Genomic DNA, 15,979 nt, shown 5'->3' with positions numbered 1-15,979 from the left:
CACGCACGCGCGCGCACACACGCGCACACACGCACACAATCCCCAGCACCAGAGCCCGCAAAAAAAAAGCGGTATAGAAAATGGATGGATGGATGAAACCGTAAACGGAAATATTAGAAATTTGTTATTAAGGTGCATTCACTTAATTTCTTAATCTTATTTTAATGACTCAAATTGAGTCGTAGTTTCTTTTACTGACTTTGGTGCGAGTGCATAACGACGCGCGCACTCCACCGGGCAGGCGGAGCGACGATAGGCTGACGTGCGCGCAACCCTCCCTTCTCCACCTGGTCTGGACTCGCTCAAAGTGGACGGAAGCGCGCGCCACTATCTCCAAACCAGCAAGCAAGCAGGCATCATGAAGTCTGCAGGTCGCGCCACGCGTGTCCGGACGCTTCCCTTGGCGACTGTAACTTGACTCAAGTCGTTCAAGCAAGGGAACAAAAACAAACCTCCACGCGTGCTTTTGTGTTTTGGGTGCGGAGTGTTCTCGGATGGAGCCCAACTTTGCGCCCCTGAGACGTTGATGTTGGAGAGCCCGTCCAACAACGGCGGCGTCCGAATGCTGGCGCCGCCGCCATCATCGCCGCCACCGGGCGCCGGTGACGAGCGACGCGTCGAGTTCGTGGCGCTCACCGCCGTGCACACGGAGCGCAGCGAGCCATCCACCCCAGAGCGCAGCTTGCCGTCGCACCGCACTGGGCTGCTGGGTACGCCGTTGCCCGGACCCCCGGGGCCCCGGGCCAGCGCGTCCCAGACCAGCAAGCGCTTCCGCAAGCTGCAAAACTACTTGTATAACATTCTGGAACGACCACGGGGATGGGCCTTCATCTACCACGTCTTCATGTGAGTATAGTCTCCTTTTTACACACTTAAGAAGCGAGGAGAAAAAAAAAAAAAAGTCCAATCACGTGCAGTTTGACGTTTCTTCCAATTACGCCGGCAGCATCCCAGCCATGCGTCATCTCCGCAGGATCTCCGCTCTTCAAACACCACTATGAAGTCACGTGGGGAAATTTGAGACATTAAAATCAATCCATTCCGATAGAATTGATGAGGCTAAGAAATCATGCAGCCTCTCACAACATAGCATAGAAACCTTTCTTTGGGTTCGCAAAAGTACGAACGCACGTCAGGTTGCAATTTTGTCCACTGGTCAAGACGCAGATTTTGTCCTTTAATTGTTTTGGTGTGAAGCTATGATGGGAGGCCACTTAAAACCAAACCCTTTCCATAGTTAGAGGCAAAGTTTTCAATCCAACCAGAAGCCAAAGATTGAATTTGACCCCAGAAAATCCAATTGGCCTTCGTAGCCTACATGGTCATTGTTGACATTCACAAAGTCAGGACATTGCTCAGCATGAGCACGATGAAGTCGTCTTTTTAATGTCCTTGTCAAATGAAAAACGCTGCGTCAGCATAGCCATCAAGCGCCCGGCGAAAGTCAAAGTTCACTCGCCAATTATTTGTAAAGTGTGTCAGCTAGCGTTGCTTTGTCTTTGTCAGGCCGGGGCAACAGTTGTCCATGGCACATGACATGCATGTACCCGTATGCCGCCCGCGAATGCCGCGAGCAGCTGCCGCTGCCGCGCTGATGCCACCACTCAGGGAAATCCCAGACTTTGTTTTTTGCGAGCCCGCCGGGATCCGGTTTCACATGCCGGGGAAGCGCATATTGAGTCCTATTATGTTGGGTCAGAACCACAAGTTGGGCGGGGGAGGTTCATAGCAAAGCCCGGTTAAAGCGGCTTTGAGCTTTGCTAATTGAATTTTTACTGTGGAGGAGTGCAGCGCTATCTTCAGCCATCCATTTGCAGTGAGGCGTCTAGGAACTAATTTTGTCTAAACTGTTGATTTGGGAAACATTGGCAAATGCAACATGATCAGCGGTGATGTCATGGCATCTACTGTGCCAATTAGAGCTCAGCAGTTCTAAATTCCAAAACGATGAGCTGGGCTTTGTTTTTCAACACAACGATGGTTGCACGACAATGGATATAAAATTCAAGCAATTAAAAACGGTAAAAAAAAAAAATGGTTCCAAACATCCAATCAGAATGCCATCTGCTAAACCACACTATGATTTTCCCAAATCCGTCTACACGTGTCGGGTTGTGTTGCTCCACTTGAGTGGCAGTAAAATCGGCACGTTTATTTGAAGAGATCACTTGAAGTCCACTTAAAAAGTGTTTCCGACATTTCGGCCCAGTCTTATGGTACGCTGGCTATAAAAAGTCTACACACCCCTCCTTTTTAAATCAATCAACTGCAGGATACCCTCCAACTAAACTTTAGGTGTTCTGGTCAGCTTTTTAATTGACTTTTAAAATTTATCAGCCATAATCATGCTAAAAAAATGTTTGACATGATTTCATTTGTTTCATGAACAATGGGTGTGCAGACTTTTTATGCAAGTTGAATGGCCCCAAATATCAGGAAGACACGAGGTTCTCTTGAAGGATGGTCAATGTTTGCCTTCACCTTTGACCCTTCACCCAGGGCCGCATATAGCGCGTCACATGAACCCATCGCTCTGCCCGCCTCGTTCCTTGAGACTTCATGCTAAATCCGTCCCAACTAAACAAAAAAGTGCTCCTGTGGATGAGATGCCAGCCGTGATCTTGTGATTGATAAGTGATTGATTGACAGGCGTAAATAGAGTGACCATGAATTATTGATTGGGGCGAGTTACGCAGTTCAACTCTTATTAATTTTTATAGCGACTTTCTACCTCGGCGCCGTGTTAACACGTGCGACGGTTTGTTCCTGGTTCTCGGCGTGATCGTGTCGTCTAGTTGTTGAAAAACTACCGGATGATAGTTAACGTCTCCTCCATTGCAATCGCGCAAAGTAAGTCGCTGTCAGTCTTTGGAAAACATCCCCTGTCACCTTTTATGGCCTACGCTCCCTCCAGCTACCGTGTGTGTGTTTAGGAAAGCTTGAGGCCAAAGTCGCCGTATTTATAGATGAACTGGGAGAAAGTCTCAACAGAAGCCTCCGTGCACACTGACTCGCAACTGCGGCGGCGTGCAAAAACATTCTAAATGTTGCTGGCGGGCACAAATAGGAAAGGATGCGTTCCCTTTTTGTTGCAGAAACGTGCTCGTAAAATCATATAAATAACCACAAATCAACTAATAAATGAGTAAACAAATAGTAATAGTAATAGCAAACATAGAAATCTAGTATTAAATAAAATAGGAGTAAGGTTATAAAAAAAATACAAATTCACAGGCAGGATGATGATGTCTCGAAAAGACTTTTTTTTGGTTTAATTTTGTGCTTTTATGCATTTTTAAGTGGCCATATTTTAATTTGATGTGTTGAAGTCTGCGGCCGGTGTAAATTCTGCTCCATTAACGATCCTTTATGAGCCCCGTGCCTTTAGCTGCTTGCTGGCTGGCTCTTCCTGGATCTCTCATTAGCCGGGCTTCCCACTCTAATTGACCAGCCGTTCTCCCTCCCATGCTACCTCGCCGTCTCGCGCTGGTTTTAACTCTGTGCCAAGTAAAACAGACCCCCCCCCCCCGCCTAAAAAAATACATGTCCCCGCACCCGTCGAGTCCGTCGTCCACCGGGATTAAAGGCGGTCACGAAGGGATCTTCCGCCGGCTGATGAATGGCTACGTGAAATAGGAGTAAAGTTTTCCGGGGACGCCAACATTGCCGAGTAGCCGCGCTGTTGACGTGTCGGCATGCTCCGCCCCCGCGCGTCTTCTGCCTTCATTTCTCCTTTCAGGGCTAAAACGTGTCTAGGAGAGACCTCGACCCTCCCGCAAGGCGAGGTGCCTAATACTTGCAAGTCCAAGATTTAAAAAGGAGGTGGCAGTTCTGGCTCGGATGATCAGCATTCCCCAAGCTCTTTCTCGATCCGACAGCTCTCAGCCGTTGTGGGAGTTCTGTCCCCCTTACCACTGCCCGTGTTTTGGTTCTCACACGGCTTTAAATCAGCCCCCCCACCACCCACGTCATTGCTAAAGCCGCGACAGTGACAAGCCGGGAACAGACGAAACATTTTGACGAGGAACGGTGACTGGATTGTTTACGCGAGCGATGAGTCGTTCGCCACCTGTGCCACTTCAGACCCGTTTAGGCGGCACAGCTTAAGTGTCGTGTCTGCAGCTGGATGATGTGACAATCCAGTTGCAGCGACAGGCCCAAGCGCAAGATGGCCTTTGTGACCCGTTTAGTGATCTTAAGCCTCAGCGGAGGTCTTCAACGTGCTGCTGCCGTGTTTGTTGTTGTTCCTACTGCTCTGCTCACAGGATGACACGAACCACACGCAGCCCCGCGTATGCGCTCGTATTAGTTGACATTGCCGTGAAAAGCGAGCTGTGCTGTATTCCCGTGTCAGCATCTTTGTCACACACGCTCACGAGAACCTCCATTAGAGCACGTGCGTGCGTGCGTTTTTTTTTTCCCATCAGCTTCCATCAAGAGGCGGCGTCCGTCTTGCTGGCCTTTTAGAGACGTTTGCGCGTCCTGCGAAGGCAAAGGCCTCGGTCCAGGCGCCTGGGCCGCTTTTGCGCCCACGTGCTTAAGTGTTGTTGAGATGGTCTTAATTTATGGTGGCGCTCACTGTAAACACGCCAGGAAGCGGCACCATGACGACCGGCCTCAAACACAATCACAACGCACCGGGACGGGATTTATAAGGCCTGCCTGCTGCATGCGTGTCTGTCTGTCTATCTGTGTGGGTGTGTGTGTGTGTGATTGGAAGTGTGTCTCTGTGAGTGAGAGTGCGTTTGAGTGTGTGAGAATGAGAGTGTCTTTCTGCATGTGTTTGAGTATGTGTGTGTGCGTGTGTGTGGGGGCCGTGTGTGCGTGTGTGTGCGTGCACGTGTGTGTGTGTGTATGTGTGTATGTGTGTGTGTGTGCGTTCATCCTGCAACGTGTCAAGAGAAAATGTTAACGACCAGTCATAATTAAGCACGCTAAAAAATGCCCGATTTGCACAAGGACGCAATCATCGTTTCCGTTTCAGCTGCCGTCAGACAATAATTCCTCGTTAAAAAGCACAAAGATTGAAATCATTTCAAGGATAAAAGATAGAGTTGATGTTTTTGTCTGCAACATTAGCTCTGATGCTAAAGCTAACAGCACTGTGACCCGCCGTGACCTCTTGGCCTACGCGCATGGCCTTGAATGAGCTCCTCCATTTTGCAGCATGTGTGCAAAAGAAGCTTTGTTTGCAGCAGTTGGAGAGCTGCGTGAGCTCGCAATGAAACGCTTCCTCACACACGCAAGCTGTCATACGAATGTTGGCGACAAAGCTGAAAGTGTCCCTGACATTTATCCGCCGTATTGTTCGCGGCAGGCGGCCAATTACCGGGGGGACTGCCCGCCGCTGACATTTTAACCGGCACCATCGCGCAACATCTGACGGCACCAAAACAACAGCGACGGCCTTTTTAACGCACAAAGGTTTCTGCAGTTAGTGGTGCTTCTGCGAAGCCCCTTTCACGTAGTTTCCACTCAACAGAAGCCCCTCCCACCCACGGCGTAAACTTGTCTGGCGGACTGCCATTTTGTTTCCGTGCCTTTCCACACCCCCGCGAACTAATTGGCTGTCTGTTAGCATGTAGCATGTGTTGACCACGCCGCGATGCCAAACGCCCATGTTGTGCGTTCTCCTGCAAATAAATCATTAATTGCCGTTCATGGGAGCTCCCAGGAAAACCTTTTTTTTTGAAGTCACGTCAGCTAACAAACACAGCACCACCCTTTCACCTCCTCCTCCTACTTCCTCTCCATCTTCCTGGGAGACGAAGGGGGGTGCTCCAGCACTTGCTTACTCAGCACTTTTGGAAAAAAGCACTTAACGTCTCATATTTTTTGTTAGTGTGGTAATTTTTCCTTTTGCTTTTGTTTTTTGTGCAGTTTGGAAAGTCACCTTGATTTGACGCAAATGTGCAGTAGCGTTGTTGTTTGGCATCCCGTCCTGCAATCCCCTTTCACGCACGCACACATGTATGCAGGCCGCGGTTCTTCCTCATCATTCACACTTAATTGAATCAAATTGGCGCGCACGCCGTCGTGGCGTGCTTGTTAATGTCTCTGGGAAATTTTCACGGGGTAACGTGAGAGCGGCGGCAAAATGACGATAAAAGCCGCCTCGCCCCCTTCCTCGCCGGCGTGGTATCCATCAAGCAATCAGGTAGCCAAATTGCATTTGCAAAGCTTTGTTGTCAAAACTCACGGCCTTCACGTTGCTTTGCAAAGTCGACATTGTGCAGATCAAATCAGAGCAGAACGCAAGATGATAAACAAATAAACAAACAAGCTCCAAAATAACCCGTCATTTATTTTTTATTTTTATTTTTGGTGTGTGTTTTTTGCGGTGCTGTTCTGTGCGCTCGTACTTTGCTTGCGTTTGCTGCTGCCAGCTGGCTGGAACGCAAACTTTCCACTCCGGCAGCGACCTTCCTGCAAACTTCATCCGAGGGATAAAAAAGTGTCGGGATGAAAAACAAAAAGCTCTCAGCTGCTGTCTCGTTGTTTACGCTAACGCCAGCGAGCCGCCAAGTAGACCGCGTAATGGAAGCAAAATTTATGCCCTGTTTTAGTCTCCACCTGAAGTGGCCACTACTTCATTCAAGCACTTTGAACACCGACGACGGTGTTGACGATGATGACGATGATGACAAAAATGCTGTGGGTGTCTTGTGTGTTTCAGTTTTCTGCTGGTTTTCAGCTGCTTGGTGCTGTCAGTCTTCTCCACCATCCCCGAACACCAAAGGGTCGCCAACCAGGGCCTTTTCATACTGGTAACACCCGTGCCCAGACACACACACGCACGCACGCACGCACGCACACACACGGGTTTCCTCTCGCACTTGAAAAAATATGTTTTATGTTTAATGGTGTAGAACTCGTGATTGAGCGCAGTTGCAAGATTAAAAGCTTAACATCTGAAAGTGCTTGAAAAGCGCTTGAAGTTCACCTTAAAGAAGGTGTGTGAACACACGCACACGTGCGCACACACACACACACACACACACATTGTGTAGCGTGGTCATTGTTTGCAGAGCGCCGACTAAGCAGCGCGGGGGATTCAGGTGCTGTTGAGCGAGCAGGAAACGGCAGAGCCCATCCGCTAATCCTAATCGCTATCCCATAATAATCTTCGCTGCCATGATTCGAGCTCTTGATGGCAAGCGGCCTCCCCTCCGGCGACCCTTGCCCGCCCGGCCACCTCTCGCGTTTGCCGCGCTCCCCACTTTCTTGTCTACTGGTTGTATTTTGGGCCGAGCCAGTGTGCATGCTGACTTTGCCAGGCTGTCTTGTTTGGCAGGAGTTTGTGATGATCGTGGTGTTTGGCCTGGAGTACTTCATCAGGATCTGGGCGGCGGGTTGCTGTTGCCGATATCGCGGCTGGCAGGGCCGGCTGCGCTTCGCCCGCAAGCCCTTCTGCGTCATCGGTGGGTCAGCCGGCGGCGGAATCTTCCAGGCCCCTCTTTGGGTTGCCCTTTTGATGTCTTCTTCTGTTTGGCAGACTTCATCGTGTTTGTGGCGTCGCTGGCGGTGATTGCGGCAGGCACGCAGGGCAACATCTTCGCCACGTCGGCGCTGCGTAGCATGCGCTTCCTGCAGATCCTGCGCATGGTGCGCATGGACCGGCGGGGGGGCACCTGGAAGCTGCTGGGATCTGTCGTCTACGCTCACAGCAAGGTGACCACTTGTGATACCGGGGCCATGGTGATGACGCCGTGTAAACACCGGCAATTGGCATCTCCATGAAAAAGGGCGCCGGCGTTAGCGTTAGCATTAACATTAAGCGAGCGCACTCAAGATTTTGACAGGAGTAATCGGGATCGCGAACGCTGACGGTAACGATTACGGCATTCTCCGAGCTTCCTAATGGCCACTTAATGGGATGAAAGCTGAAGAATAAGCCACGGGCGGCCCTTCCGTTGTTACCGAGGCTAAAGTCCAGCGGAAGGCTCGTTTGGCGACCGGCGTTTGTGCTGATGAGGATAAAGGCGTGTCGGAAAATGATGAGCGCGGCGTTCCAACGCCGATGATGGATGGATGGATGGCGGCATGCGCTGACTTTGCGTGCATGGCTCGATCCGGCAGGAGCTGTTCACGGCGTGGTACATTGGCTTCCTGGTGCTCATCTTCGCCTCCTTCCTGGTCTACCAGGCCGAGAAGGACAACACCGACTTCAGCAACTACGCAGACTCCCTCTGGTGGGGCATTGTGAGTAGTGCGGCCGGCTTTTGGAGGAAGTCAAGAGTTCAAAAATGGTAAAATATGGACTTGCTATGCATGTTTGTGTTTGTCACGTAGATCACATTGACCACCATCGGTTACGGCGACAAGATCCCCCGCACATGGCAGGGTCGTCTGCTGGCGGCCGGCTTTGCTCTCCTGGGCGTCTCCTTCTTTGCCCTACCCGCTGTCAGTCATGAGGATGATTATTTGCCCTCTACCCCTCGCTCTTATTTATTCATGTTTTACTTTTTTTTTTTTTAGGGAATTCTGGGCTCGGGCTTTGCCTTGAAAGTTCAGGAGGAGCACCGCCAGAAGCACTTTGAGAAGCGCCGCATGCCAGCCGCGAACCTCATCCAGGTAACAGCTGCAAAAGCGTGACGTGGGCAGGACTCGGCGTGTAAACCCATGTATGACGCCCATGCAGGCGGCGTGGCGTCTGTACTCGACCGACGCCAAGCACTCGTACCTGACAGCCACCTGGTACTTCTACGACAGCATGCTACCTTCCTTCAGGTAACGCGCGCCGCTCGGCCCGGCCGGCCGGCTCGCCACCGCTCGCTCGCGTGTTTCGGACGTGCACGTGTTGTAGCGTTAGCTGCCGCGCTCATGCAGACACATGCGCACACACACACACACACACACACGCACACGCACACTGTAGTGCACATACACAGTCCATCCCCCCCAACTGACTCCTGCTTTTAATGATCTTCCTCATAACGGTGAATTATCTCCCATATTTGATTCAGTTTGATTTACTTTCTGACATTCTGTCCCCCCCCTTGCCATTAATTTCATTAATTTGCTGAAAAAGAGAGTGAGCGCAGAGAAACACGGCAAATATGTATGCAGTGCAACCACCAAGATGCAAAAAAACAAAAATTAGGCTTTAGCTTAAGATGTTGGGTCACCACCGTGTGAATTCCAAATTTTGAATTTAGAATTGTTAACGTGACTTTTTGTCAATGTTTACGTATTGCGCAATTGGCGTGTCTTGTGGTTCCACTGTAGGTGTCTTCTCTGTTGTGCATCTTCCTTTGAGCCTGATTGTGGCCTCTTTTGATTTTGCCTTCTGCATTCCCTGTCGTTGTTTTTGTTTTTAGTTTGTTTGTCATTATGTTGAATTTGTCATGTTTTATGTTTATTTGTGCACGTGGCCGTCAGAGAACTGACGCTACTGTACAGTCACCTCCAGCGGCAGCGGAACGCCAGCAAGAAGGCGCCGCCGCCGCCATACAGCGCCAACTTCCATCACACGCAGCTGTCAGGGCTGCGGCCCTACAGCGCCCCCTATATGTCGGGGGACAGGTACGCACCTCGCACCGTTGCCCATGTGACAGGGAAACACACACTCGCACACGTACACACCCGAGCTTGTGTTGCTGTGCGTCTAACGGCGATGTAACGCACTAACTGTGTTGACTCGATGCTGCAAAAAACGAGCTTAAAAAAAAAATCAAAAAAAGGAATCAAATGAGGAATTAAAGCATAATTGGCTGCCAAAAGAAATCGGGCAGAGTTATGACTTGTTACTCCAAATTATCGATTGCCAGATAAGTCATGTCTTCACAAGGCCACTTTTTGCAACTTGTGTGCTGCAAAAAGTGGCAAAACAAAGAATTCAATTTGAAATGATAAGTATTGGTTGAGTTTTTGCAGTGTCGCTGCGTTGTGTCCATCTCTGTGTTCTTCATCATCATCAACCTCACTCTTTTCACTTTTCTCCCCTTTTGTTGTCTTTGTGGCCACCACCATGACACCCACCCAAATGCTTGCCTCCTTGTCGTGTCCTCAGGAGGCCAGAAGCGCCGTGCAGGTTTGTGCTTCATGTCCTCAGCCTCCATTTTGGTGCGCCGAGCCTTGGAGCGTTCTGCTCGCCTAACTTGCGGTGGTTGAAGATTGTGTGATAGCCTCAAATATTGCTGGCGGGTTGGAGTAATTGTTGTTGTTAATGGATATACTCTGGAGGTGTCGCGCATGACCAGAAACCCCCCCCCCCTCAACACTTGTCCAAAAGTGGCCAAAAACTGTCGTTTGGTGTGCAGTTATTGGACAAAACATTAGATACATCTTTTTAGAATAGATTATTAAACTAGATTGCAAAAGTAGCAGGTATGCCCAATGCAGTGTCCAATCAGTGTGCATTTGGCAGTTTTAAGGCTATTTGGAATATTTAGACCACCCCCCGTCCCTCACTTGCCACTTCACCTGCACCCCCTCCCCTCCACACAGCCCTCTACCCACCCTCCTCACCCTCTCTGCCATGTGTGTCTCCTCCTCCAGTCAAGTCCTCGCAAAAAAGCGAGGTCTCTTCCGGATTCATGCCGGACGCAAGCAGAGGTATCTGCGCGGCCTGTGCCCCATACACCTTTGACCTTTAACATTCACGCGCCTTGCCTGTTGTACCGTTTTGGCGGACCAGATCTGTCAGTCTCAATTTGCGGAGAAAATCAGGCCTGAATGTGGAAATGCTAACCGATGAAGACTTGTAGTATGACATTATAGTATATGATTAGACGCAATAACAAAATAGCAAACATGATTACTTGATTGAAATTGTTATATTAATAAATAAAAAGATGTGTATTTAATTCACTAATCTAATCGAAATAGCATTTTATCCCAAAAATTCAATTTACTAAATGGTATTGTTTTTACATTCAATTCCAATAAAAATAAATATTTTAAGTATGTTTTAATCATTTTTTTTCTTTTTAAACTTTTACTAAATGGTTTAGGTTTTACATTCAATTACAATAAAAATAAATATTTTAAGTATGGTTTAATAAATGTAAATTTAAAACATATCCAATTATATAAATATATATTTTTTAAATTCTTTAGTTTCAATAAAAAATAAAACAAAAAATTGACGACAATTTACAAATCTATGCAGTGTTACAGCGAAGAAAAACAAATTTCAATCCCTTCCACATCCACAAGGCTTTTGCACGATGAGACAAAATCACACTGATCTCTGGTCCGTGAACATGGAACTCAAACAAATAATCTTTTAACGCGCTGACTTTGTTTTGTGTCGGCTCGCCGCCGCCACTCTTGAATAATTAAGCAGCGAAAGCTTCAACGTATAAAACGCATGTGCTGAACCCGCGCGTGTGTGTGCTGTTTTACAAGCGTGACCGGTCCGGCATGTCTAATAGGAAGCCGGCCTGCATGACGTATAAATCATTCAGCATGCCTCACTTTTCTTTCTTTATTATTTACAAGCTCTTAAGTGCCCTAATGTTTCCCTTTGCATGGACATTTGCCACCAAAAATCATCTCAAGCTCCACCAGGCCCTTGCCCACACCAACGCGGGAGCAAACTTAACATTCTCTAATTGTATGTAAAAAAGAAAAGAAAGATTGCCCCCAAACACTGGCATTGGATCAGGGGGGGTGTAGACTTTTTCTAATGCTGAACCTGCATTTGTGTGGCCATGTTCTGAATCATCATGCACTGCCTTTCACAGCCCACTGGTGAAAATTGCCGGCGAGCGTATCGCGGTTTCATCCAATAAAACACGCGCCTCTGCGAAAAGGCGTGTCGCTAATGGAGGGCTGCGTGACGGCGCTTTCGGAATGTCGCGACGGTGCGTTTTTGTTCACCGCTTTTATTGCAAGCGTGCGTGTGTTTGCTTGTGTGCACTTTGAAGTGGATTTGGATGCCTAATCTCTCCCGCCATGGGATTAAGGGAGCGGCTTTTTGTATTCTTGACGGCATTTTCTTGAGTCATGATATAAGATCAGTCAGCCATTGCCGTGGCGACACTTTTTGGATGACGTGCTCTGTGCTTGGCTTCTTGCTTGTTTGCCAGCATTCCCAGTTTGTAACCCAACTTTTATCCCTTTTATTAGACGCATGGACGTTCCCATCCCAACGGGACCAAAAAAACAATCGTGAGCTGTAACGAAACAAGTCTGAAAATTCAAGTCCAGTCGAATTAACACGAACATGTCGAAATGGTTGAAGTGACGGCCGCCTTGCACCCTGTTCTTTGCAGCATGGGCCCAGCGACCCCGAAAGGGGGGGGGGGGGGGGAGCACCTCCATGCTAAACCCAGCTAACTCCTTCTCGCCCTGTCGCTCCCCAGCAGTAAACTCGGCTTCCGGGACAGGATCCGGATGAACAACTCCCGCTCGGCGCAGGTGATCCGCGGCAAGGCGTCGTCGCCCCAGGCGCCGGGTCCGGCTGTGAGGCGCTCGCCCAGCCAGGAGAACGTCCCCGACGCGGCCAGCCCCGGGAAGGTGCAGAAGAGCTGGAGCTTCAATGACCGCACTCGCTTCCGCACCTCGCTGCGGCTCAAGGCCCGCCCCCCCGTAGATGGTAGGTGCATCCGTCGCCGGCGCCACTGGTGCCCCCGCCTCTCCTTCCTTCACCTCGCTTTCACGCGTCCCCATGCAGTCGAGGTACCGGGTGAGGACGGCGTGGAGGACAGAGGCTACTGCGACGTGGCCATGGACGAGGTCATTCCAGCCGTCAAGACGCTCATTCGAGCCGTCAGGTTAGTCAAAAGAAGCCTCCGCCCAAGACAATACTCATTGGTCCCGTTGACCGATTTTAGTCCGGCCTCGCCTTGAAATAAGTTGTGCATCCTGTGTATGTGTTTTTTCGTTCCTTCCGCCCTTCTTGCCGACGGTCCATTTTTCCGGCATTTCTAGCGTGTGTTACATTTCAAAGCGTCAGCGGGTAGACGAGTGCAGGGGGGGGGGGGTTGGTCACTTGAGTCGCAAGCAGCCCTTTGCTGAATTGCAAAATAAATTGAGAAAGTCAAAAGCAAGCGGACTGGCGCAAGGTTCTTTTTTCATCTGGTCGATCGGGTTGTCATTTGCTGCAAATATGTCGACTCACAGGAGCTCAAGTTCTTCCCCAAATTATTATTTTTTTGCCTGCCAGACGTGTCCATGAAGGTCTATTGTCTTCTCTTGAAGTGTCCGTTAGTAGCCGCGATGCTGCGACGGCGGCTCAAGCCGTTTCCCGACTTGCTGACGCGGCAAATCCTGATGAGCTAAATGTCTCATCTTCATCGTCAGAATATCTGCGCTTGGCTCTTTTTGATGAGCCTGTTTGTGAACGATAAGGTCATTGGAGACTCTAATTAATCTTCGGCGGCGGGGCTTTTATTGTTCACTCGTGAGTTGGTGGGGGCGTGAGGGGGGGGGGGGGGTCATGTGTCAGGAAGCGCCCAACGAACGTTTCTCTTTGCCTGCGTGTCGGCAGGATTTTGAAGTTCCTGGTGGCCAAGAGGAAGTTCAAGGAGACGCTGCGTCCATATGACGTCAAAGACGTCATCGAGCAGTACTCGGCGGGACACCTGGACATGCTGGGCCGCATTAAGAGCCTGCAGATGCGGTAGGCTGCGAGGAGGAAGAAAGGAGGAGATGAGTTTGAGGAATGTGCGTCCCCTCTCGTCCAGGGTGGACCAGATCATCGGGCGAGGCGCCGTCCAGGCCGACAAGAAGGCACGCCTGGAAAAGGGCGAAAAGACGCCGCTGGAACTGGACTCCCTGGACGAGCTCAGCATGATGGGACGCGTGGTCAAAGTGGAGAAACAGGTATAAGAAATCAAATGCCTCTCCTCAAGGTTGTCCGCGTCATGATATGTATGCAAGGGGAAGAATGGTGCAACATAGGTCTGCTTGGCTCCTTGTCCAGATTCAGTCCATCGAAAACAAGCTGGACCTTTTGCTCAACTTGTACTCGACGTGCCTGAAGAAAGGCTCGTCTTCGCAGCTGGCGCTGTCCTCGCTGCTGCTGGATGCCGAGATGACGTCGGACTACCACAGCCCGACCGACCAAAGAGACCTCTTCCCCTCGGCCAACACGCTCTCGCAGTCCGACAGCGCCGCCCTGGAATCCTAGCCAGACCTTTATTTTGGGTGGGGGAGGGGAGGGGGGGGGGCTGAGAGCCAGGCGTGCACCCCTCTTGAGGAGCAACGCTCACTTGTCCCTCAAGGTACACTGAACAGGAATCACACAGGTAAGGTCTCCAGCTGAATAGCAGCAAAACAAAAATCCTCTTTTCAGGATACTGTGATGAATGTAAGGCTCTAAAAAAAAGAACTGATGGGACCATGTTTGGCATCATGCACGCACACTGGAGCCACGTTTGCGTATTTGTGGCATCCGAGAACGATGTTGCATGTGGTAAGACGAATGCGCTTGTCAGGGCGGTGCTTGTTAGGGTGACGCGTGCCTTCAGTCGCGCCGACTCCGTCTTCTCTCGAAGGACCCACACGTGGACGTAATTCTGTTGTAAATATGAAGGAAATTTAAAAAAGGCAAAAAATGAAGATAGCACAAGTGACTTGTCGAATTGATCGTTGAAGGTAGCCCTGCACTGTTAACTATCGGGATCCAATCAAATAACTCTAAATTCTTCGTAAATGCCGTGCCACAACCAATTACGGTATAGTTGCTGCGCTGTCATATTTTGCTTATTGGACCTTGATTATTTGATTTTATTGATACTGAATGTGGATTAATGAATTAAAAACGTGCATTTATGCTAACAAACATTACTTTGCATAAACCCAGATTTTGGCAAATTAATTCTCCCTGATAACTATTTCAGGTATTTTTTTTTAATTGTCTTCATTTACTTAAGAGAAAAATGTGTATTGTTCCACACCCGCAGTTGAGTCAATCAATACCCATAGCTTTTATATTTTATTTGATTGGATCTCGTACTGTCTAAGCAAGTGTGCCTCATGAAATGGAGATGACCAATCCTGACACAGCGCATGGCGCAACTACCTCTGAGGCCACTGGAGGGCGCTAAAAGCGTGCGAGAGCGAGCGAGCAATTGCCCCCCTAAATACATTAGCATGTCTGTCTTTCTTTTTCTTTTTTTCTTTCTCTGCACGTTTGATCGCTCATTACATCACCCCCCCGCCACCACCATCACTGACTTGCCGCCAATTTGACATTCCAGCTCCACAGTCCTTCCAATAGTGATCACACCGATTAAAGCAATAAAATGCTAAGCTAGCGATGCTAAGCTAGCGATGCTAAGCTAGCGATGCTAAACTAGCGATGCTAAACTAGCGATGCTAAGCTACGCTACAACAGTCTTCCACCTTCCAGCGATGTCGCCCATTTCCGCACTGATGATGATGATGATGATGATGTCGTGCATCTGCCGAAAGTAGAATTAGCTCACGTCTTATTAATTTATTTGTTTCAATAAAAGATTTTTAGAATCTATGCTGTAAACACCTTCAACTTGATTGTTTTGTATTTTATTACCATTTTCCGCTTCCAACAAATTCACAGTTTTCCCTAAATGTTTCTTTTCACAATTCCAATTTCAACACACATTCCTACTCTTCAAGGCTTCAAAAACTTTACATTCTCATAAAAAATGCTACCAACTATTCACTACAAATTCTCAAGGCCACAATCAGACAATCACAAACAGATTAAAATTGTTCCCATTTGGAATCATTCAGCACATTCAGTTCACCTGTGGAACTTTTCATCGTAAAAACTCCCACCAAAAATTCCAAATATGCAAATTATTTTCCCTATAATTTCTACATTTCTTGATCGATTCAAACCATTCCAACTTTAAACTGTTTACCAACGGCAAAAATGGTCCCTCTTGCATGGAGTGTTGCAGCTCAAGGCCATCAAATTGGTAAGTTGACCAGCTCACGCACGTCTAAATTTGCTCATCAGCGTGAGGTCGCTGAACTTGATTGTCTGTGGCAGGATCCCCGGGATGGACGGCAACGACAGGGCCGCATTGCATACTTGAAT

General features: G+C 49.0%; 1 protein-coding gene across 3 annotated transcripts; it reads left to right on the top strand.

Annotated features, from left to right (window-relative positions):
- Positions 1-506: 506 nt before the first annotated feature.
- Positions 507-15,424, top strand: LOC119130177 (potassium voltage-gated channel subfamily KQT member 4). Of its 3 annotated transcripts, XM_037263893.1 has the most exons (15): positions 507-846; positions 6,677-6,767; positions 7,295-7,421; positions 7,496-7,671; positions 8,080-8,202; positions 8,293-8,403; positions 8,479-8,574; positions 8,642-8,730; positions 9,382-9,525; positions 10,013-10,033; positions 12,312-12,544; positions 12,623-12,722; positions 13,439-13,570; positions 13,635-13,773; positions 13,874-15,424. In XM_037263893.1, the coding sequence occupies exons 1-15, from the start codon at positions 527-529 to the stop codon at positions 14,078-14,080; spliced, it is 2,109 nt and encodes a 702-aa protein (XP_037119788.1). In that variant the 5' UTR covers positions 507-526; the 3' UTR covers positions 14,081-15,424. The 3 variants fall into 3 exon arrangements, with proteins under 3 accessions (XP_037119788.1, XP_037119789.1, XP_037119790.1); XM_037263894.1 differs by lacking the exon at positions 10,013-10,033; XM_037263895.1 differs by lacking the exons at positions 9,382-9,525; positions 10,013-10,033.
- Positions 15,425-15,979: the final 555 nt, after the last annotated feature.

This window comes from Syngnathus acus, chromosome 11 (genome assembly GCF_901709675.1).
Source record: "Syngnathus acus chromosome 11, fSynAcu1.2, whole genome shotgun sequence".
Lineage (NCBI taxonomy): Eukaryota > Metazoa > Chordata > Actinopteri > Syngnathiformes > Syngnathidae > Syngnathus > Syngnathus acus.
Note: the sequence above shows the minus strand (reverse complement) of the source record. Positions and strands in the feature narration are given on the sequence as shown.

Bases quoted from the DNA above. Each gene is read 5' to 3' on its own strand.
- LOC119130177 (XM_037263893.1), top strand. From the start codon at position 527: ATGTTGGAGAGCCCGTCCAACAACGGCGGCGTCCGAATGCTGGCGCCG. The intron at 10,034-12,311 runs GTTTGTGCTTCA...GTCGCTCCCCAG, and splicing joins AGGCCAGAAGCGCCGTGCAG to CAGTAAACTCGGCTTCCGGG. The intron at 12,723-13,438 runs GTTAGTCAAAAG...GCGTGTCGGCAG, and splicing joins ACGCTCATTCGAGCCGTCAG to GATTTTGAAGTTCCTGGTGG.